At 37.0% G+C, this 23,429-nt stretch overlaps 3 protein-coding genes across 4 annotated transcripts; 1 reads left to right on the top strand and 2 right to left on the bottom strand.

Annotated features, from left to right (window-relative positions):
- Positions 1 to 144: 144 nt before the first annotated feature.
- LOC105380036 (centrosomal protein of 162 kDa) lies at positions 145 to 12,135 on the top strand. Its single transcript, XM_038117253.2, has 5 exons — positions 145 to 710; positions 7,120 to 7,678; positions 8,167 to 8,679; positions 9,200 to 9,420; positions 11,932 to 12,135. The coding sequence occupies exons 1-5, from the start codon at positions 312 to 314 to the stop codon at positions 12,133 to 12,135; spliced, it is 1,896 nt and encodes a 631-aa protein (XP_037973181.2). The 5' UTR covers positions 145 to 311.
- On the bottom strand, positions 863 to 6,048 carry LOC105380035 (carboxypeptidase B). Of its 2 annotated transcripts, XM_048624804.1 has the most exons (10): positions 5,872 to 6,048; positions 3,553 to 3,819; positions 3,284 to 3,475; positions 2,914 to 3,033; positions 2,547 to 2,680; positions 2,276 to 2,436; positions 2,062 to 2,193; positions 1,872 to 1,968; positions 1,641 to 1,787; positions 863 to 1,371 (listed from the first exon to the last, which is right to left on the bottom strand). In XM_048624804.1, exons 1-10 carry the CDS (start codon positions 6,011 to 6,013, stop codon positions 1,132 to 1,134), a joined length of 1,632 nt encoding a protein of 543 aa, XP_048480761.1. In that variant the 5' UTR covers positions 6,014 to 6,048; the 3' UTR covers positions 863 to 1,131. The 2 variants fall into 2 exon arrangements, with proteins under 2 accessions (XP_048480761.1, XP_048480767.1); XM_048624810.1 differs by lacking the exon at positions 2,914 to 3,033 and having other exon boundaries at positions 5,872 to 6,046.
- Positions 12,136 to 17,289: 5,154 nt separating the features above from the next.
- LOC105380088 (pre-mRNA-splicing regulator female-lethal(2)D) lies at positions 17,290 to 21,974 on the bottom strand. The gene is made up of 5 exons (XM_011549585.3): positions 21,827 to 21,974; positions 21,463 to 21,696; positions 19,194 to 19,318; positions 18,758 to 19,085; positions 17,290 to 18,277 (listed from the first exon to the last, which is right to left on the bottom strand). Exons 2-5 carry the CDS (start codon positions 21,659 to 21,661, stop codon positions 18,018 to 18,020), a joined length of 912 nt encoding a protein of 303 aa, XP_011547887.3. The 5' UTR covers positions 21,662 to 21,696; positions 21,827 to 21,974; the 3' UTR covers positions 17,290 to 18,017.
- Positions 21,975 to 23,429: the final 1,455 nt, after the last annotated feature.

The following is a 23,429-nucleotide window of genomic DNA, read 5'->3' on the forward strand; positions in this document are numbered from 1 at the left end:
CTCTCTTTCATATATAACTATAACAAATCTCCAGTCCTCTCAGAATAATAACGCCCTTGCTTTGACACAGAGTAAATTGACAACCACACAGAGTATTCATAGCTGTCACTGTGATTGTCAAATTATAAATCCGTTGCCTAGCAACTCAAAGTTTGTTTGCATTTTTTGTAACTTGTAAATAATTTGTTTGTTCAATCGGTCGATAAAGAAATACCTATGCTAGTATCCCTTGCTCTTTAAAGTGAAGCGCCGTGTGTGAAATAATACCTACTTTGGAAGATCTATGAATTATCCGGTACAAACCTTAAAATATGGCTCAAAGTTTAGTAGAGAGCATCCAGGAATCCACTTCAAACGATAACAGTATTTCCACTAAAGAGTTCCTGAGGATCGAAAAGAATTGTGAAGGATACAAAGACAGTGATGAAGAAATTAAACTAATATTCAACGAAATTAACAAACTTTCTGGTGCCAATAACAATAACAATTCTATTCTACTGGAGGATAATGACGATGTGGAATTAATTCTGAAAAGGGCAGAAGACATCGCACAAGAAACAGAGAATTTATTTAAAAGCAGCCCCATAGCTGCTGCTGCCAGCCCCAGTCATGAAAAGCAGAGCAATGTGGCCAAAATACCACAAATCAAGGTTACAAAGCCAGATGAATCTAAGAAAACTGAAAAAGCCTCTAAAGATTCTAGGGAAAAGGTGAGATTTTGCCAATTTAACTACATTAATTATAAGTGTGGTTCAAACTTTTATATGCTGAACATAGGCCTCTAGGTGGATTCTGCATAATCTGCATTGTTAGCTAAGTTAAGTAAATAAAAATAGGATTCTCAAATTGACAAAAAAAACTGTTTAAGTAAGCAATTATTTTATTACCTACTACATTCTCAAGTCAAACTGAATTATTCAATAAAGCTTAAAAATATATCTTAAAATAAAACTAACACTAATCTGCAAAAGGCATAATAAAGTAGGACAACTGTGTACCTTACAATATGTTTGTACTTAATTTTATGAATTTAGACAAAGGCACTATAAAAATCCGAATTTGAAAACATCACATAATATAAACATAAATAAATATATCAAATAAATTAATGGCACGCAATCTTATCCCAACCTATGCCTTATTAACGGCAGCAGCTAAAACCCTGAGGCCTGCTAGAGACTCCCTAGCCACAGGCTCTATGTATGACACGGGGAGAATGAAGCCATATCTTCCCGTGTCACTGAGCTCTATGGTGTAGGTGTATTTGATGCCCTTAGCCTTGGCCCAGTCGTCGGAGCCACCAGCGGCAGGGTACAGTAAGCCACTGGAAGACCCTACACTGTATTCAGAGCCTCCTGTTTGTTGTATGGCCTGAAAATAAAAAATATGCTTCATTACAGTATGCACATCAATTTTTTATCTGAATGGTAGTTTAAAATTGTTAAAACACATGCTAAATTAATAAAACAAGGGTAATTTGCACCAAATATTTAAATTTATTGCTGTCTTGCTCTGACACTATACTGTCAAAGCAAGCAAGCAATAGAAGATATACAAGCAAGAAGATATACAAACTATCCTGAATTATGGTAACACACATGGCTCTACCTAAAATACTTATTAAGTATCTGAATACATACCCTAGCAACATCCTTTCCAACAATATCTAGCTGCTGGTAATCAGGAGGCACCACTGAGTCATATCCCCATGGGTACAAGATGTATTGCCCGTAACTATGGTATGTCAGATATGCTGTGAAATTTACTGCACTGTTGTTGATGAAATCCTGTAAAAGGAAAGTACAAATTAAAAGTGTGTTCTGTTGATTGTTTAAGATATAAATCAAATATTTGAGGCCAACTGAACTTACAGACACAGCTTTGGTTTCTGGTTCTGAGAATGCTCTTGATCCGCGGTAAATGTCGCTGCACGGGTTGTTTGAAGAACCTTTGCCGCCCCATCGGTATCTATAAATATATTGTACAAAAAGAGATATAAAATTTTACTCAATAAGAACATAAAAATATAAAATTTGAGAACATCCTAAGAATGCTACCAACCCAAAGTTTCTGTTGAGGTCGGCGCCAAAACACACCCTTGTGGTGCCCTGTGGTTTTCTGTTCTTCCGCCATAGACGATCACCGAGATGAGTAAACTCATAGCCGTCAGGGTTAACTACTGGCAAAATGTACCTAAAAGTTTACATCAATTAGTAAATTGAACATCTCCCGTGACTTCTATATTGGGAATCCATATCAAAAGCTTTAGCATTACCAATCGATGTTCTTGACGTCATCAGACTCAACGTCGAAGTTTTCGGCGAACTGGTTGATGAAATAAGTGACAGTGGCAGGACTTATCCATTCTCTAGCGTGAATACCTCCATCTATCCACACGGCTTTATTAGTTGGCTTACCATCTGATATACGTAAAACCTGAAAAAAAAACGATAAAACGTATAAATACATTTTCAGTACCTATCGAATATCGCCTAGCTATATGTATTTTTTTCTGTTCTATATATTGTGTAAGTTATTACCCTTACCTTTAAATCTCTCCCTTCGTGGGATTTCCCAATGCTGTTTACGCTTATGATAGATGGGTATGTTTTCGCCAAGTAGTCCATGAATTGATGAATGTCTTCCAGCCTGTGGTATTGCTTCCACGTCATTTTATGACCTGCAAACATTCAATTTATTAGGTAAAACTATCTGCAATTCGTTAATGAAACGTTAAAACATCTAAATTACTACATTCATGTATACATGTTTCTTTTCAAGCTCAAACAATAACGGTCAAAACCCACATGCGATTACAGACAAAATCACGCGAACACACACGAATATTAAAACACATAAGTACAGGTGCTCGTGCAAGTCGTGCTGTGTCGGTGCCGAATTACAACGACAAACCCCAGTTTGCACTTGGCCAATACTCCATGGGTAGGTTTAGGGAGTTGTAGCCCATGATAGCGCCTACTAAGCCTAGGCGGCGGTGAGAGGCCCTGTAACGCCAGAAATTGTAAGCTCTAGCTGCAACAGAATCATATCAATCCTTGGAATAACGCGTTTTTTATTCATGATGGTTATTAAAATTTTGGTATGGCTGAATTTCGATTATTCACTATGCATGAAGGTGATGAAGATGTAGGTATCCACAAAGCTCATATGAGATGACCGCATTTCACTGCATGGAAGTCCAAATTAGAGTGATAATGATAAGTCATAGAATTAGGTATTATCATAATCGTTTGTCGTACTAATAATTATTTACAAAACGAACCTCGTCTGTCTTGAAGGGACAATTCATTCTCATCCAATGGCGGGTTTTCTTCATCGATTCGTCTCTGTAAATCTTCAATTAGGACATCGTATGTGATGTTCTCCCGCTTGAAAGCTCTTGTAACATTTTTGACCGCGTTAGGTTTAACAAGTATATCCATGTGCGTATGATTTCCGCCCCATGTTGACACGACTGAAAAATTAAAAATATAGTAAAAACTATATCCAGAATAACGTAAAAATATACAATAATAATAAGGTAGTGCTTACGGTTTCTTCGTCTCAATCTGCCTACGACAGCCACTACGCTTCGTTTGTTTGTTTGTATCTTCCAGACTTGGGCCCCGCTGTAGTCAACTTTAGTGATTTCATCCTTTGTCAGATCTACTTCCTTCGTTATTACGGCTTTAGCGAATGCCTCTTCATCCACTTCTTCCACTGCAGTCTCATTTGTAGATCCAGAGAAGACGTCCTCAACTTTGACGTCTTCATTTATTGAATCTCCCGGCTGACCAACAGACGAACGAGCGGGCCATTCTGTAATGTTTTATGTACCTTTCTATGAATATTTACGATCGAAATGTTAGTAGTTGGTATGCAGCCATTTATTATTATCTTAGGGACAAATAAATATGGGTTACGATACGATGATGATGGCCTATATTCGAAGAGGTGCGTATACAATACAGGTACGTATACCTAGATATTTTAATGTGATGATATGATACCACTTTCTTGTTAGTGGATGTTTTTTTTTATAGCTTAATTATATTTACCTACCTAACGACAACGGATACCCTTCATAATAATTATTGTGCGATTTCTGATAACATTGCTATGATTAAACCGACATTTTGTAAGGTTGAAGGTTGTGCCACTTGTGTTAATGTGACGGGAGGCTAGAACGTGACTGTATGTGACCCATCTTCATGGTTGTTGTCATTATCATGCAAATTATTGCTGTTTATAATTAATGTCCATGCTCAATCGTATTTACAATCGTAATTACATCTTTTGGCATCATTACGATTTATGCCTATTGTATATTTTTTGTGCCAAGTATGTGTTAATAATGTCGCCTATCGTCACTTCGTCAGTCTATAGGTACCTAGCTATACTTAATAACAAAGAGTTTAATGGTGTCTATTGCCGTGGTTTGATTATAATTCTTATTGTGTTTGAGGGTTTGAAGACTGACATAGGTCGTACAGATATAGGCCCATATAGGCCTACAATCTCAGAATTCCCTCAGAATACCTAATAATTTTAGGATAAGCTTATTAAAAACTGACAGGATTTCCGACTTTTCTACTTAATGTTGATGATCATGCGCAAGTCGCGCATAATATTTTATGTTGACATAACATTTAGTTTTCACCCTTCCAATTTGGTCGTACCCACGCGGAATCGTTAATGTCCTATTGGAAATGCGAGACGTGCGCTCTCCTGTGACATGTTTAATGACTTTCTCTGGCTGTGGCTTGATTTCCATTCGCAGCTGGTTTGATCTTACCAACGCTAACGGTCTGTTCGAACTTGATTCAACTGTAAACTTATCTACTCCGGTGACTTCTATTTAGAACGTGTTATAAACCACTTTTGAACGTAACGGTCCAGAACGATATGCAAGCGGATCGGTTGAAGGAGTTTTAAGTTTTATCACGTATAATCAAGGTGATGAGTGATTGGAATTTAGATAGATTTTTATTTACAACAAAAAGGCTTCTTTGTAACACTGATTTGTAGTCTACATGGGTACGCAGTTTCCTTCCGGGTAGTTTTGCAACGACATAGTACATCCGGTTCATCTGATAATTATTGGTTGTTAGAGGACTTTTCCTTTTTATACCCGAAACAAAAAACTGGTAAATAATTAACAAAATAGAAATTTAATTTAGATAAAACAAATCCTTTTTTTGGTATGTTCTATACTTTGAGTCTTTATTTTGGTATGTTTTTGTGGTGCGTTTGTTATGAAAATGTAGGTATGTAGTTTTTATGCGTATTCGCAATTATTTACAGCTCATATTTACTATACCATCTCCAAAAAAACTATAAAAATCAAATTAAACAAATAAAGTACAGGACAAAATATATTTCAATCTGGTGTCTGATTAAAATTTGCTTTACAAAGCTTTTAAAAGATCCCTTACCTCATGAGTCCCAATGACACCTCTTCTTTGAGAACTTATTTAGATAAATAATTATTTATAAATACTGACCAGACCATATATTATTATATAATTAATAAATCCATAATATAAAAAGGAAAGATCCTTCCTTAATATTGAAAAGAGAGTTTGTTTGTCTTTTTTCACCTATTGCAATAATTTTGCCATAGGGTCAGATTTAGGATCTTCCCGTTTAACCCACTTATGCCTAGAGTGAAAAAACTATAAGCAATCATTTATCCCAGAAATCTTTTTCTCCTGTTTTAAAAAAATATAGGTAGCAGGATCGCAGTCAAATATTTGCCGGATTGGGAGGTAGCCTCATTAGATCTGGATAAGTGAAAAACTCTTTGGAGTCGGAAGGATAGGTGTTTGCCCAGCAGTAAAAAAAATAAAAAAAAACATTGTCAGTACATACCCTGTCCAGGCGCGAGTTGGTCAATGAGCGGGGTGGCGGCGGCGGCGGCGGCCACGGCCAGAACGAGCAGCGTCCTCCACGGCTCCATCGCGAATGACCACGGCGGACACTCCTGCGCAGCTTCGGACGGCGCGCGCTGCATGCGTTGCGCACGCGCATCGTAAGGCTGCGGGTATAAAGGAGGACATAAAACAAACACGCCTTAGCAAATTAGGGATAAAATCGTTTCCTATAATATAATATAATATAATATAATATAATATAATATATAGACGAGTTCTCGAGTGGAGACCACGAACAGGCAAACGCAGCGTGGGACGCCCTCCTGCCCTCTGGACTGACGACCTTATTTGGGTAGCCGGTAGTGGTGAAATGAGGAAGGCCGGGGACCGAGTGTTGTGGCGCTCCTTGGGAGAGGCCTATGTCCAGCAGTGGATGATTATTGGCTGATGATGATGTAATCTATAATCCTACCTACGTAAAAGTAGCATCATATCGACTGATAACAAAAAATATTTCATAAAATTTACGCATTTTTTGGATAAAAAAAATTATGTAGGTAAATATTAGGGGCAGTGTTTATGTTGTTATAATGCAGATTGAGTGGTTATGGTGTGGTTACCAAGGGCAGCCTTAGCTACAATGCAGAAACATAAAAAACTGCCACCATTTCATCGAAAGAAAGAAAAACTTTATTTGACACACCAGCAAGTTTCTCTTCGCTGCGTCCACTTCTAACTAACTATATCTTATATGCCCCATTGTGCACCAGTCCTAACACTGAAATGTATACCAACACAACAAGTCGGAGGAAAGGCTTTTGCAAACCAGATTCTAATAAGATCTGTATTTGGACCCGCGGCTTGCGCGTGCGCCGGTCCCGAGAGGTCAATGGCATCTATTTCTTCTTGTTTGTTTAATTTATCGGCTATTTATAATTAAAGTTGTGGCATAATTCCCTTATGTTATGGGGCGACATTCTTGGAGTATCCATACAGATAAGGGTCCTACCTACCATATGTTATTTAGGTCCTTACAAAGTCATTTTAGTACGCTACGCACCCAAGACAGTCAATGTGTATAGAATGAGTAATTTATATGATGATTTGATGAAGCTATAAGTTCTATCGTTAATTTTGTTTACGTCCTAGTGGCCTTAATTATTTGACAAGTTTAAATATTATGCTTATGATGATGTTGAATTTCTTGTTTTGTTATACCATATTTTACCGTTTCTCCTCTTTCTAGGCAAATAACAAATCACCAAAACACAATAATAAGGAAAATAATGAAACAGTTCGACATAAAGCCAAAGTAAGACCTTACTCGGCAGGAGTTATAGATAGTAAAAAGAGAGATGCTGCAAAAGGAGCCAGATTTGTCACTAATTCCCCAAAAAAATCATGTAAACACGAAAACATATTAGAAGAACTAAAAGACACAAATGAAAGAGTGAAAGGGCTTGAACTTTTAAATGTTCAACTTAACGAAGATAACAGGGTATTGCGCAAAAAGCTGGATGAAGTCAATGAAAAGAAGCACGTTACTGAATTGAAACTGGGCGAGTGTGAGAAGTTTTTAAGTAGAGTTGGAAAAGAATACGAGAACCGAAACAGAGAACTTACAGAAGCTCGAGACAATGAAAACAAACTCCTGGCTGAATTGAATAAAGAGAGAAATGAGAGGAAAAATTTGAAGATCTTACATGATAAAGATGCAACCGTCATTCAAGATTTGCAAAGACAGTGTAAAGAAATGGAAATGATATTAAAAAGGAAGCACCCGGATTCAGTGTCGGCTCTTATAGGTATGTTTTTCCATTGTTTTTGTTGCACCACTCACCATCATTTATAGTTAATTAACCACCAATTAAACTTATTGATACCAAATAATGTTTCTTCCTACCTAATTTATTACATACTAGCTGTCCCCGCGCGCTTCGCTTCGCCTTAAAAAGTTTTCCCGTGGGAATTCCGGGATAAAAAGTAGCCTATGTTCTTTCCCAGGGTCTAGACCGTATGTATACCAAATTTCATTCAAATCCGTTCAGTAGTTTTGGCGTGAAAGAGTAACAGACAGACAGACAGACACAGTTACTTTCGCATTTATAATATTAGTTAGGATGATATTTAGTAAGCACCTAAGTGATTAGCTCTATACGTCTGCTGGGATTTTTATTAACTGTATCAATTGGTTAGTTAGTTACGGAGATGATGTGCCATAATATTATGAAATTGTCTGTTATATTATATCAGAAAAATTTAGAATAATAATACTGTAAGTATATTTTTACAGTGGCTTCAAAATCAACTACAGTAGAAGATAACAAAAAGAAACTTCTCGAAGAGCGAACAACGCGTCTAGAGCAAGAGCTGAAGGACAAAGAGGATCACTTTCAACACATTCTACTAACCCTCCAACAAAAGTTCGGTGACATGAAGCTGAAATATGAAAACCACATCATCGACGTTGAAAGGCAACTAATGGAGGATCGGAAAACCAATACAGAGTTGAAGAATAGACTTAACAAGTGTAATCTAGTCGACGCTTGTGTTCAGACAACTGCTGCGCAAAATACGGCGCAAACTCAAACCTTTATTAGAACTGACAGGGCCTCTTCAGCTGTTAGTAGATTAAGCCAAAACTCCGCACTGCTGCTAACAAAACTGAAAGAAGATAGCTACTTGTGTGCGACGATCAAGGGTCTTCAGGCTGAGTTGACTCTGAAACAACGAGCGTTGGCCAAAATTAATAGAGAGTCTGACGAATTGAAGAAAAACTTGCGGAATCTCCAAAAAGAGAAAGAAGGTAGGTTCTTGTGTGCTATCTTTATCAAAAACCGATAACATAGGTGCATAGGTACTACTATAGGTATGATAATTTGATTCCATTAGTTTTTCATGCAGAAAATTAGTACAAGACTGTCTACGTAGATAAGGTTTCATAACCATGTGGTAGAAAGGCATTTTAATATTGGTTAATTTATATATTGTACCTAGATCCTGCAATTTTCCATGGTCGGAAATGGTTGCAATAATGACATTGCATGTCGTCGAATTGATCGTACTTAGCTCGCACAAATCGTTTGGGCAATTAAGTATCTACCTAATGCTTGTTTACGTTTCCATGATTCAAGGGCCTTTTGGAATAATTTTCGATTGTTTCTAATTGATTCATGTCATACCAAATGTATGGTTTCTAACACCTACAAATATGTTGCATTAACGATACGCTTCACCTTTTTTCCACCCTGTAGGTACACGTGGCTAGAGACAATTAAAACGCACAGTATTTTCTGACGCCTTTTAAAACCAGCCTTCCATTACAGTCCTCCTGAACATAAACCCCAGCATCCAGAAAAAGATAGTCTACAAGCAGAACAAATCGGCCGAGAACCTTCTATCCCGCGTGAACTGTGAGCTCGAGGCAGAACTGGCCGAGACTCGCCAGCAGAAGGAGGTTCTCATGCAGGAGAGGAACAGTCTGCTCGACTCGCTGAAGAGGACCAACGAGGAGTTTATACTGCTCAAGAAGAAACGGATTCAAGATGTGAGTAGCTGAGGGTTATTTTGTAGAGTGCTGGTGAAAAGCTTATGCCAATGCAACCACAGTTTTTTCAATTTAACTAGGTAGGTAAACTATTAAAGACCATAATCTAATCTTATATAGGTACAGGAGATAACTAAGCTATTCTAATTCGAATAGTACCTATGGGTATGAAGTATCGAAAATACTTCATATTACCTACCTGATTAATACAACATTGTTTTTTTTAAGAATAATTACTAAAAGGTGGCTAGTAAATCTCTACTTGTTGGATAATAGATATTATAGGTATATATTTTCACTGTAATCTACATTTGTAGTTATATCATTTTGCATGTATGAATGCAATGTTAGTGAATAAATCCATAATATTTTAGCATTTGGTAAATTACACTAACATAATACGAGGGTGCAATCGCCTGTCACAATCATGTCCAATAGGGAATATGCAAGTGGTTCAAATAAAGGTCAAATATTATTTATAATAAACTTTGTTGTTTCATAACTACGACTCCATCATAATTTTTGATTATAATTTATTTTTGAGCAAGTAAACGAAGTTGAAAAGTACAAAAAAACTTCGGTAAATTCTAACTTCCGAGAAACGTCACCCATTTTCTTAGGGCGGATGTGACGTCATAATTCTTTATATATCAATCTCAGAATAATAACTTCTTTGCGTTTGCGTATAGTTAAATAAATGTCAAGTGTAAACAAAGAAATGTTAATGTCACCGAGTATTTGTGATGCTCGTTGTGATCAGATACGATGGATCACATAAAAATTCTTCCAATACGAGTAGATCCTAGCCTCCTATAACATCTCCACTTCTTGTTTGATATGCTTGTTTGTTTGCAAAGTTTAAGACTTTTTATATTTTTTGTTGGTAGTGTATGGGCTGCCACTAGTTGTTCTATTGTAATGAGGCGTAAACAGCCATTCGCTAGTCAACGAGCCACTCAAATATGCTCCATATTGCAACACAATAAAATTAAATTTGTATTGTAAGTATTATGACATGAACATGACACAAGTTGCTCTTTCTACTTTTAGGTTATAATGGCAGTCGTTAGTATATTTCAAAAGTTGTTATTTTTTCTAAACTAAGTTATGGAAGAATTCTCGTAATCAGAAGAACTGGACACATTAAATTTATTACGCAGTATGAACGAGTAAACTGTGGCCAGCTGCGGAAAAGGACAGCAAAGACTATTGAAAAGTCGAGAGCCGTGTGCCCAAATATTAGCATATATTTTTATACTCTAATTCGATAGTTTAGATAAGGGGGTTTAGACCTATGAGATATGCACAATGGTTCCATTCAAGAGAGCCAGGTGCAGGTTCTTACACCCCCACAGATAATAGAATAGAATGACCCACTAACCCTAGTCTCTCTTACTGAAAACCAAAGTTACAGTAAGTACTTACATACAATACAAATATTACTTTATATTCATATTGCCATAATAGCGTAATATTGTGTACAAAGGTCCTCTGGTTTGCGCGCTCCCATTTCAAAAGAGCTACTAGCAGCTATTTACGAGCTCCCATTACAAAACAGCCACTGGTCACACTTTATTACCATTACAAAACAGCCACTGATCACACTTTATACACTTCCTTTTTCGTTTGTTACCATGACAACATTGGTTTGTTGAAAATACAAAAGTACTCTGTGATTACTTGATTAGGTAAAAAATCTATGCCGACTGACGGGACTCATTATTCTGAGCCGTGAAATTAAACGATTATGACGTCACGACAGCCCGCCATCCTGACGGGAATTTCAAAGTGGTCGTGATGGTTGTAATTTTTTAACTTTCTTTAAAATACCTTAAATTACTTATTTTGGCGTTGAATTTTTTTTTACTATAATAAAGTGATGTAAAACTATCCAATAAAAGTATAAAAAAAAATTACGCATATTCCCTATTGTTTTAACATGTCTTTAGGGGAGGTATTTTCCGGGTAACTTTGCATTTTCGTATGGTAATTTCTGTCTATCAAAAGTACGATCGCAGGAAGTCGATGCCTCATATAGCCGGCAGTGTTTTGTTTTATTCTAATTACATGGCTTGCACTATGTACTCGTAGATATTATATACTTTTACGTGTAAACAGTCGATAAGTCCAGATTAGGTGTGGCCGGAAACACTGGCTGGTAATGTTTGTTTGATTTATGTGAAGTTACCGAGTGGAAAATATGAGGAAAAGTTGTTCCAAATTCAAATGTAACGTCTCTTCTTTAGCCAGACACGGAAGAGGACAGAAACAGAACCACAAGTTGATGATGATGATTATTGATGATCGTTTTAGTTATTTATCCAAAAATCCGTGCACCTAAGTATATTTTCTTTTCCTGTAGATCTTGTTAACTATTATTTCCCCAATCCGAAGTTAGGGCTGTGGCTGTGGCCCATACAAAAATGTTAACATTCACGTATACTAAGAGTATGACGAGTGTGAATTTGGTAATAGCTTATTTCTACTAACCTCTCCTTTCTACCCTTCCAGCTCCACACCCTCCAACTGGCCCACGAGAAGGAGCTGATGCAGATGAACATGCAGCTCTACCCTCTACAGGAAGAAGTGAACCGACTCAACCGCACCGTGGAGGCGCTCCAGGACCGCGGGAGGTCTGAGGATAAGATGAGGTGTCAGGGGAGTGAGGAGGTGGGCGGAGGGGATAATAATGGGAGGGGGAGGGGGAGACGGTGAACGGCTAGCACGGGGCGCAATTAAGACGTAACAATTTTTGCATCGCGCTCACTCACATCGCGCAGCCTCAAGAGTGAGCGCGACGAAGAACTTTTGTCATGTCTTGTGCTAGCCCTTCTGAAGGGTTAAACTTTTGATGGAGATAGGTTAATTTGTGCTGGTAAATAAATATGTTTCCATCGAAAACGATCAAATGTCAGATAAATGTATAGATTTGGGGGCTGCCATTAGGACTCATTTTTCTACTTCGATGGACTCCTGTTATTTTATAAAGTAAACGTACTTACCGGGCTTTCTTTATAAGCAGCTGCTTGGGTGTTGCAATGGTAAGTATAGGAAACTGTTCGGGGGTCACACAGTCACACAACTCGTAGGTACGTAACTAATTCTGAAATGCTTTTTCCACAAGTAGTAATCGATAAGTGTGAATTAGGTATTAGATACTTATCAGGTTATCACAGAATGAACGTCATGTTATGTACCTACTCCATCCCTACCACAAATAAATGTGGAATAGCGTCGGTACCTACGAGTCGATATTAATAAAAAAACTTACAATCGCGACTCATGTTGTGCTTTTCTTTAGTTTTAAATTGTGGAAGTTCACTAGAGATTTTGTAGCTTTAGTTATAATTTGTTATAAAGCATGTGGATAAAGATGACTTTAGAACACAGAAAAGAAATGTGGGACCATTTTGAATGTAGGATAAAGACATTGTAAGTAGCAAAGATATGTTTAAATTACTATCTAGATTGATTATTATTATGTCGGTGATGTAATGACTCAAAAGTAGGAACCATAATTTTATAGTTTTAGCCGATTATGTTCAGGGTTTCGCGGTCATTTTTGTAATTTACGGCTTATCAGAATAAATTTTACTTTTTCTCTAGGGGAAAGGGGACTAATTAGATACTGAAATTCCACCTTGTAAGTAACTAGTTATTGTATTTGCCAATATTATTAAATGTGTTTCTATAGTTATATAAGGTTTAAAATCATGACATGAATTAATTAGTTAAAAGGTTTGAATAAATAGAAAAATTAGATATTTATGTAGGTACCGCCTTGGTAGGTCAAAAATTATAATAGGGTAGGTCCAAGAAGCAAACACTTTAGCCCAGAAAATGAGGTATAAATAAATGTGCCTAATGTGTGCCTACTAGGTAAATTTTGTGTTTTATTATGTAAGAAGGTAATGATATTTGGGTGCCTTTAGTACCTATAATTGTCTAGTCAGATATTTTCGTATTGTGAATTAAGATTGTGCCTTTTAGCCAATGATGTGGTGCCTTGTCCGTGGTGATTAATTATAATAATTATAGCGCTATATTTGTGAAAATCATTGTTTTAATTATTTGCATATTCGATGAGCATAAAAATCCTAGATAATAAAGGTAGGTAAGGAGTAATCTTCCCGACTTCAAAAACAAACTAAGTAGGGGAACCCGGGGTAAGACGCCCCCCCCCACATATATGCAAAACTATACATATTAGGAATCTGAGTAATGAGCCAATAGATAGGCTTAACCGATTGACCTTAGTGCGCCAGTGACAGCAGGTGTGAGCGCGTACGTTTTTAGTGTTAGCGCAATTGTTTGTTTTTGCGTAGTGTCCATGTTATTTTTGACCGGTAGGAACAACATCACAACACACTAAGTAAAACAGCGGCATTTTTGGTGTGTGTGTTTTTATTTAAGGTTTGGTACGCTTTGTTTAGATATGTGCAAAATCACTTTAACATTGAAAGTTTTTTTTAATGATTTTTTTTTATAAAAAATATAACGTGGGCCAAGACGGGGTAATTTTGGAGGGGCAAGATAGTGTATGGATCAAGCTTGGTGAAGTTTTTTTTTTCTCCAACCCGATATTTGACATTGAAGAAGGGCTCTAAAAGGGCTACAGGGAAGTTGGCTAAAAACACAAAGCAGATACTGCCTACGAAGAAGAATAACAACGAAGATGACTGTGTCTACCTCTGCTGTGAGGATATCAACAGTCCTACTTTAAATCTAAGGAAAACTGGGATGGTTGTCAAAGGTGCAGGCGTTGGGCTCACACTGCAGGTGCTGGTGTTGACGATAAAAACACAGCAGAAGTGTTGTTTGTATGTTTTGTGTACTGTGCATAGTATACTTACCCCGTACACGGGGCAAGATGGTTTATTTCCCATTTTTTACATTTCTTAAAATAAGTCAATAGTAAGGATTACTTTTTTAGAAAAAGCTGTGCCAAAGTGTTCGTCATTAAGTTCCTAATGAGCCATAAATAATTGATAACGTTGTGGTTATAAATACCTGTTGTTTTTTTCATTTTCCCTTAGCGACCCCGTCTTACCCCGGGTTCCCCTAGTTATAGTTAGGTAAGTACTACTTACTAAGTAGTTACCGACTTCATTCCTAATGTGCGATAGCCTAGATCATTGGTACTCAACCTTTTTTATGTAAGGGCCAAAAACACGTTTATGTCATGGTGTCGCGGGCCGCAAGCATTTTTTTTTACTATTATAAAGAGATGTTAACTATAATAATTTAAAAAACACACGCATATACTACTCTTTGTAAAAAGTGTCGGGATTAGATCAATAAAACAAAAAAAATATTGTTGATGATGATGAAATCCTCTTATCCCTCATCAGGGACATAGGGCTCGAAGAAAGGATTTCCACTTCTCCCGATCCTGCGCGGCCGCTTCCAGGTCGTCCCAGCCGAGACCAGTTGATGCAGCCTCCGCCTCATGCAAATTTATGTTATCACCTTTCAAGTTAAAAAAAAATGTTGTGATGATTGGATATTTCGTTGGCGTATGTGTATCGTTTCTGAAGGACCAAACTTAGAAGGTGATAAAATAAATTTGGATGAATAAAAAACATTATTTGTTTTATGGATATAATCCCGATACTTTTTATACAGAATGTATATTCTCTATTATCTCTCATGGCACGCGGGCCACTAATAAAGGCCCGGCGGGACGCATGCGGCCCGCGGCCCGCGGGCCGCAGTTTGAGTATAGCTGCCCTAAAGTGAAATCCAGCTGCAACGCTGAACGCGCAGAACGAAATGTTTCTATTAATTTTATTGTAGTTCCGGCTGAATCCACTGAAGTGGTGGCGCGGACTCAGGCTGTATTTAATGCGATATAGTAACACCTAGCTTTGAAAAGCGGTAAGTACAAACTGTACAAATACAAAATATTTACATTCCTTAGAATAAAAACTGCGCTTGGGTCACTAAGCACAGACTACGATAAAATGAAATTTTACATAGTTACTCTGTGTCTGTCAAGCACTTTTGACGTTTATTTTTCTTTTCATTTTCATCGCTTCTGAAACCAAACTCAAAACAAGAAAGTTAAAAATATTTACAGATTTTATAGCTGCAGACTGTTTCCATTAGTGCCATTTTGTAGCGGTGACCATCCCCTTTAAGGATAATGAAGGATATACCTGCCCCTGGATTTATTTCGACCGGTAGAATGGACTTGTTCCCTTTGGCCATCAACGATCGTTATCACGAATTTACCAAAACTGTAAAGAAGAAGGCCACTGAACTAAAGTTAAAATCACAGCTAGAGCGAAGACTGGTGGGTTTGTGGACAGCGCTGCCTCTTTTACCCGAAGATTTAATTGAGAAGGGCCTCATATACATTGTGGTGGAAGCGGCCAAGCCATGGTATAATGGCGCCAACGTCGAAGAGTTTTTGGAATATATGAAGGATTGGTATGAGAAGGATGAATTTCGACAAATGGTTGTGTATGGGAGACGACACCGTGCTAATAATACCCCAGAGAGCTGGAATAAAACTTTAAACAGAATAACAAATGACTCCAACTTCTTGTTTGAAAGAGAAGATGGCGAAAGCCCCCCAAAACGCCGCCGACAGTCGCTCATTGAAAATGACATCTTTATTTTGAAATCTCAATTACAGCTTGTGAATGCTGAAATAAGTGTTGGCCACTTCCTTGAAAAATTGAGATAAAGATACCTCATGCAATGTGACCAGTTGCTCTGGTGCCTTGATTTAAGTTCTTACATTTAATTATCAATAAAACTTTAATTAATAAATTGTCATGAAAATTCTAATGACTTTATAATATTATAGTAAAGGTTATTCACAATTTCCCACATCTCTCATATTTAGGAGGTATGCTACTATAGAGAAAATAATAATACTGTGTTTAGTAGCTATGTAGACAGGTTCCTGAAAGAAAGGGTGATTTTTTTTTTAAATTTAGTGTTTAAATTTTAAACCAATATCCAATGCCCAACTTGTTTTGCCACCGCCGTCCGGTCCTCAGCAACCGCTCTGGCCTCCATCCATCCAGCTCATGCCTGGCGCTCGCCGTCTACTGTATGCAGCCATGTGATGCATTAATGCACCAGATCACCATCTGTGGTGGCCTCCAGGCGTTTCCAATAGAAAGCAATGCTTGGTTTACTCTCGGCTCCTTTTCCAAAGGTGTGGCCAATTATTACAATCGTAATAGGTTCAAATGGTAAAGTGGTCACATATCCCATTAGTACCTACAGCTCCTTTATGATTCTGTCCTTGCCAATGTGATACAGACAATGTAATAGGTATAAAGATTTGAATAATTTGGATATAAAAATACCAAATACCTAGAGATGCTTAGTAGGTACTTATCTCCAAAGGGAAAGTGAGGTGTGCATAAAAAATGTGGGTATTTTTATAATTCATTCAAGCAAACCACCTGCCATAGTAGGTATTTTGTATCTGACCACCTACATATTAACTTATGTGTAGAGCGAAGTTAGGAATGTACAATGCAGTTAGGGTACACAAACATTCCTATGCATGGGTTTCCTCATGATATTTTCCTTAATTTCCTTGTAAGATAAGAATTCATTGGTACCTACCTATATAATGCAATGATGTACTCTGGCAGGATTCAGAACCACATCCTCGAATAAACAGGTAGGCATTACCTGTTACGCCATCCCAACAGTAAAAACAGATACAGTCTATCTACAAAGTCCTTGCTTTTTAGATGAGTAGGGTGTCCAAGCGGGTGACCATTTGGGGTGGCGATCGTTAGGAGAGGCCTATCTCGTCCCACTTATAGTTAGTGACATTTTATGGATGCTTTATAAAACCCTAGATCGTGAGACATGGGCTCTTGAAATCATACCATAGAATGATGCCAGTAATATATGTTTATTAACATAGTTCTATATAATGTACATTCATTGTAATTTGAAAATAGAAACATTCTATGTAGAAACTCGCAAATTTCATTAAATTATGAGGCAATTATTCATAAAACATGGTTTGGTGTTATTTAATTTCACTATGAATCAACAGACTGACTTCATTTATTCTTTACTTACCTATTAATTATGGCATATTATTATACATAACAATATTCGCGCCATTCAAATAATGCTGGCAAATAAAAGTCAACAGTTATTGCTCATTTATCAAGGATTTCAGTTATATATCACAAATAATGCACTTATAGTAAATAAATTATAAAATTGTCAACTGAGTGTCTGTCTTCAAAATTCATAAATGTATAAAACAATGTCAAAAACGATTCACTATTAAATCTGATCACATGGTCCACTGTTGTGCATAAAACGCAAACTTGAGTTTTACCAATGTTTTCTCATTTGCATGCACATTCAACACATCACCAATCGATTGTCAGTGCAAATGACACAATCATTTGTTTCAATTTGTCTTCTAATGAAAGTACATCAATTTAATGGAATACACTTCTCAACATTAACTAGTACATAAGCATTCACATGGGAGTGCATTAACACATCACCAGGACACCACTCAAACGTTTTAACCAATCATCCCTAGATTCGAACATCAACATGGTATAAACATGTAAACATCATATTTCACTGAGTGGAGGCTAGTCAGCGTCTCCGTTGGTGACGGTGAGGGGTTCCTCGTCCTCGTTGTAGTCTAGTGACAAGACCGAGGCGCGTCGCCGCTTGCCGCGCGGCGGGTCGCTGCCGGCGGGCGAGTAGGGCCGCTTGGGCGCGTCGGGCGCGGGCGAGCGGGCGCCGTTGTGCGCGGCGTGCGCGGCGCGCAGCTCCTGCTGCAGGAACAGCACGGTGCTCTGCATGCCCTCCACGTCCTCGTCCAGCTCCTGCAGGAACTCGTCCAGCTCTGGAACACGGATGGTCATGATTAGCAGGTTTCAGTTAGTAAGGATGCCATATGGTGTCAGGAAAAGTGGGTTTAGTACGTCTAGTTAGTTTCAGAAAAAGGTTTCTATAGTTTATTTCATAAGTATATGTTTCATGTTAGTTTCCGCTGCCACGGTGTATGCTTGACATAGGCTTATAATGATGATACGCAAGTCTAGTACAAGTTTGCTAGACGAACGTATCCCCATAATCAGCCAATGCAACCCACTGCCTAGTAGGCCTCCTCCATGTTATGCGAAGTTCCACGGTCCTGTGCTAAACTCATATAAAATATTTAAGCAATTCACAAGCATAAAGGATTTTGTCAACATTTTCAGTGAATAAGTAAGTACAGTGTAAAAAAATACGAAACTCCGGTTTTGCTCATGCGCCTTTAGGTCAAGGCGCGTCTGTAGGAACATCTGCTATATTAGAATAAAACTTGACTAATCCCACAGACCTGATTGTGATTTCTTCACTTCCTCACTGAAGCTCTTCTGCAGCGCGAGGTCCCCCTCCAGCTTGGCTATCCGCCCGCTGCTGGTCATGCGGCCCAGGTCCTCATTCTCCTGGTGAAGTAACCTACATTTAGCCATCAATTTCTTCCCCGTATTAGAGTCAGGGGTGAACTTCCACGCGTTGAGTTCATTTTGCGTTTCTTCGAGACGCGCTTTAGTCGACGTCAGTTCTTGCTTCAGTTTCAGTATAAGTACATTCACGGCTGGGTCCAGAAGCGTGGGCCGTCCGTTCAGACTTGCGTGTGATGATTTGAGCTCCGTTATTTGACTCTGGAATATACGGAATTTTACATTATAGTTGACTTCGGCTATATAATTTCATCCTGCCTACAGTGAAACCCGCAAAGGTAAGGAAGGTGGTAGAATGACAACACTTACAACATAGTCTTGTATCTCCTGTTCTTTAGCTGCTAGCCTTCGAACAAGCACTTTTTCCCTATGTTGTGACTCTGAGTATTGCAGCCTTATTCTTTCTTCTACCTCTTTCGCCTTTTCCAGGCTTCCTGAAAAAGTTTACGATAAGATTGTAGTGGAATATGCTATGTAGATGATTAGAAATGGACACCACAAGAAAACTAAATTCATGTTTCAAATTTACACATTTTGAAGTACACTATATTTATCAATCAGAACATAATATTTTTCATGATAAAGGATATGCTACATTTTTATTTGTGTGCCAACAAATTTTATCATTTAAATCTTTTTCACAATACGAAACAATTTTAAGATTCTTTGATCCACCTGGATTACTGTTCATTATGAGGAATCTCTGAGCCATATAATAAAATAATAATATTCTATTTACTTCATGTAGGTATAACATTAGCCATCAGGTTTAATCTGAAATAGCTGTCATACCTTCATTGGATTATACTTTAACAAAACTTTACTTGGTAGGTTTTCCAGTAGATTACGTATTGCAGTACTCTATTTTATGTAAAACTCACTTATTACATTCTAACCTGCCATGGTTTGAGTGTCTGGTAAAATAGGAGGGCATGTTTGCTAGGCAATATTCCATGATATTTAACAACTCCCAATAGTGAAAGTGTAAACTGGTTGTTGTGTTAATTGCACAGTGTGGCTATGTGCCATTCATAACAATATTTTTTTATATTCCAATTAATAAATATTGCAAAAATATAATATTTCATAATTACATAAAAATATAATAATTATTGAACACAATGCTAAATATTTTACAATCCTCGTACAATGAAATATTTTTGCACTAAAATCGACAACACCTTAGCTAAAACTAATTGTACATATCCAAGATTACTGTAAATTGTACAAATTGCTTGTGAATCTTGTATTTAACAACAGTTTTTTTAAAGATGAAAACAGAACATTATTTATTAAAATAACATGTTACAATAAGAATTAGAATATACCTATGTACAATATTTATTTGAAGCCTCTTGAATTTTATTAACAATGTTACAAATATAAGTTTTTTTTAAAACACTGTAATTATCTTTATCTTATACTGGGATTGAAAATTTTCTCATCACCAATACCTCATTAAAATAACTAAACAATTAGGTGCAATGAACTGCAGATAAGATATAACAGTGATTATGAAAATGTTGTTACCATAACAATATTTGAGACTTTTTCTAATAATTATTTAGAATATGAACTATTCAAGACAAATAACTCTTCTTTTTTTTTCTTGTCTTAGTCTTTTGGTTCAATGTAAAAAACTAAAAACAAAAATGATGTACCTACCATGTGCATATTTAAAATGTTTTTTTTTTACAATAATAATCTAAAAGTTCAAATGATATTGGATTAATTTCTGATTTGCTATCACCCACAGATGTGTTCAAAAAAGTAATTACTACATTTGTTCACAAGTTTAATGATATTTTTTTTAAGTAAACAATATTATTGCTGGTAATATACAACAAATAATATACCAATTCATTTCTTGGGCATATAGCAGAGAGAAAATGATTAATAGAAAGTCATTAATACAAACACTTGTAGGTAAATGATTGGATTTATCATAAACAATGCATTACAATGATCATTTTCAAATTAAAATTTACATGCTCTCAACAAAATAATACAACATAGTTTTATGTGTGATAAAATTGAAGACTAATTCATTAATAAATTAACAGTAAACAAGTATAAAGGAAACATAAATCTATTTAAACACACATTACACATGTGCATGTTGTATGGCACATTTAAACACATAAAATAACATCTATGTAAAGAAAAACATATTTACTTTTGTATGTGGATTCTTGCTGCTTGATGACTCGGCAACTTGATGTATGCAGCTACAATAAACAAATGCATCACTTCTCACTGAGACAACCTCTAACGGAGGATTGACGGGAACACTTGCCCCGCTCATGTTTCACTTCCACTGACACTCCACAGTCACTGGCACAGCTCTAACCACAGCAACACCACTCTTCATATATTCCTTAGAAAAAACTTATAACACCTAAACACACCTCCCACAAGAAATCAACAATAAATTACCATCACAGAACATTTTAGGTAAAAGGGCACTATAATTTTAGTTAAAGTATTGTCGATTTAGGAAAGAACAGAAATGTTTGCACAAAACCGGCAGATCCGACGGCCGACGCTCGGCGCTACAAGCCAACTTTGTCGTAAATACCTTCCAACTGTTTGTTCAACGATTCGAGGTGGTCAATGTACGCGTCCTGGGACCTCCAGGCGGCGCGCAGCGACTCGGCGGCCGCCTCGAGCTGCTGCGAGGTCAGCAGCACCCGAGCCACGCTTCCACCGCTCGGGCTGCCATTCTCAGCGACTGCCGGCGGTGACTTCCCGCCAAGGCGTTCTGTCTCCTCGGACATCGCACTCTTATAAAAACGTTAAGAGCCCCTTTCGACTGTAAGCAAACAAGTAGCGTTAGTTCTTACGAAATAATGAGTTTTACATTTTTGTTTGACCGCCGTTATCACAACCTGAAACAAGAGTCATTTTAAAACAAGAAGGACGGTGAACCTTTGTATACTTACAGTCGTAAAATATTAAGTACACTTCTAGAATCTTATTAAATCTCACTATTTGAACTAAACACTGAACTATTCTAAGAAATTATTAATTTAACTCAGTCACTAACGTAGACACAGACACAGACGCCATTTTATCACATCAAATGACGTCATTAACAGTGTTACTAGCGATGCGCGATTATAAATGATACTACATTAATTATTCGATTATTACAATCATTCGATTATTCGATTATCATTTTAGAGTATTACTAATCATTTACCACTACTTTTGTATCGCTACTTATTCGTCGCTACTTTTTCATTTACTATTTATTCATCGCTACTTTTGCATTTACTAATCATTTACCACTACTTTTGTATCGCTACTTATTCATCGCTACTTTTTCATTTACTACTTATTCATCGCTACTTTTGCATTTACTAATCATTTACCACTACTTTTGTATCGCTACTTATTCGTCGCTACTTTTTCAGATTATCAAAATATTTCTTACGTTTTAGTGGTTTTTTGAAGTCGGTTTTTAATATTTTTAAATTATTTACATGTAACATCATTGATTCAGTATACTGTGCCAAATTATGGTAGGAAAGTTGTTTTTAGGAATAGATGAATGAACTAACTAAGTATTTACCGGTATAAACCCTGCTTATTTTGACATTTTGTAAATAGTCCGATTAAAAAAACTAAATCAATTGAAACTACCTATTAATTTTATTTTATTATATTATAAGTAGGTACTTACATAGGTATATTATATTTATAAAGAAAAAAACTAGGTAATTAATATATAATATAACACTGCTAAAAACATCCCTTATGTACCTAGGTACTTTCACAGATTTATAATGGTTTAAAAACCAAACTAGTTGTTATTCGATATTCCCTAGTAGTGTCCGTTAGACACCCCGTCTTAGCGGCGCCTGGTAGATGGCGCCATAGCTGACCGTCGCCGGCGCGTCTGTGTTCAACTCGCCGCGCCCGCGCCCCTTTCATGCGTCTTACTCATCATTACATTGTTGCAAATAATCGAATCGGTCATCCACCGCTACTTTTGCATTTACGAATACAAGTAGCGGTCAAGTTAGAATCGATAATCGAAGTAGTGGTGCTTATTCGATTATTGCAATAAGTATATCGCTACTTTGATATTCGATTATGGAGAGTAGCGGTAGTGGTGTATTCGATTATTGATATAAGTGATAATCGCGCATCGCTAAGTGTTACCAACATGATAAATCAAAGTCAACAATGCCAGTTGCCACTTGAAAAAAACAGTAGGCTTATTTTAGTATCACACGTTTGTTGCAGTTCTATAAAGGACGAGGCCTTTATTATTCTTAGTGTTGCCGCCACTCTTACAACTTTTAAAATGCTAATGAACTTTACTGATTACTTTCATGCTCATTTATTTATTAATTATCACTTTGTAGCCAGTTAGATACATGCAATGCATGCATAATAATATGCTCAGGACTGTAATTTCCGAAGGTGTAGTCAGAGTCACCCGCTTTTCGCTGTACATTTGTACTCACGTGATAGTTCGCGGGCCGTATCGCCGTTTTTGAATGAGTACCTACCTTGGGTACATGGATATACAAAGAA

Source organism: Plutella xylostella, chromosome 3 (genome assembly GCF_932276165.1).
Source record: "Plutella xylostella chromosome 3, ilPluXylo3.1, whole genome shotgun sequence".
Taxonomy (NCBI): domain Eukaryota; kingdom Metazoa; phylum Arthropoda; class Insecta; order Lepidoptera; family Plutellidae; genus Plutella; species Plutella xylostella.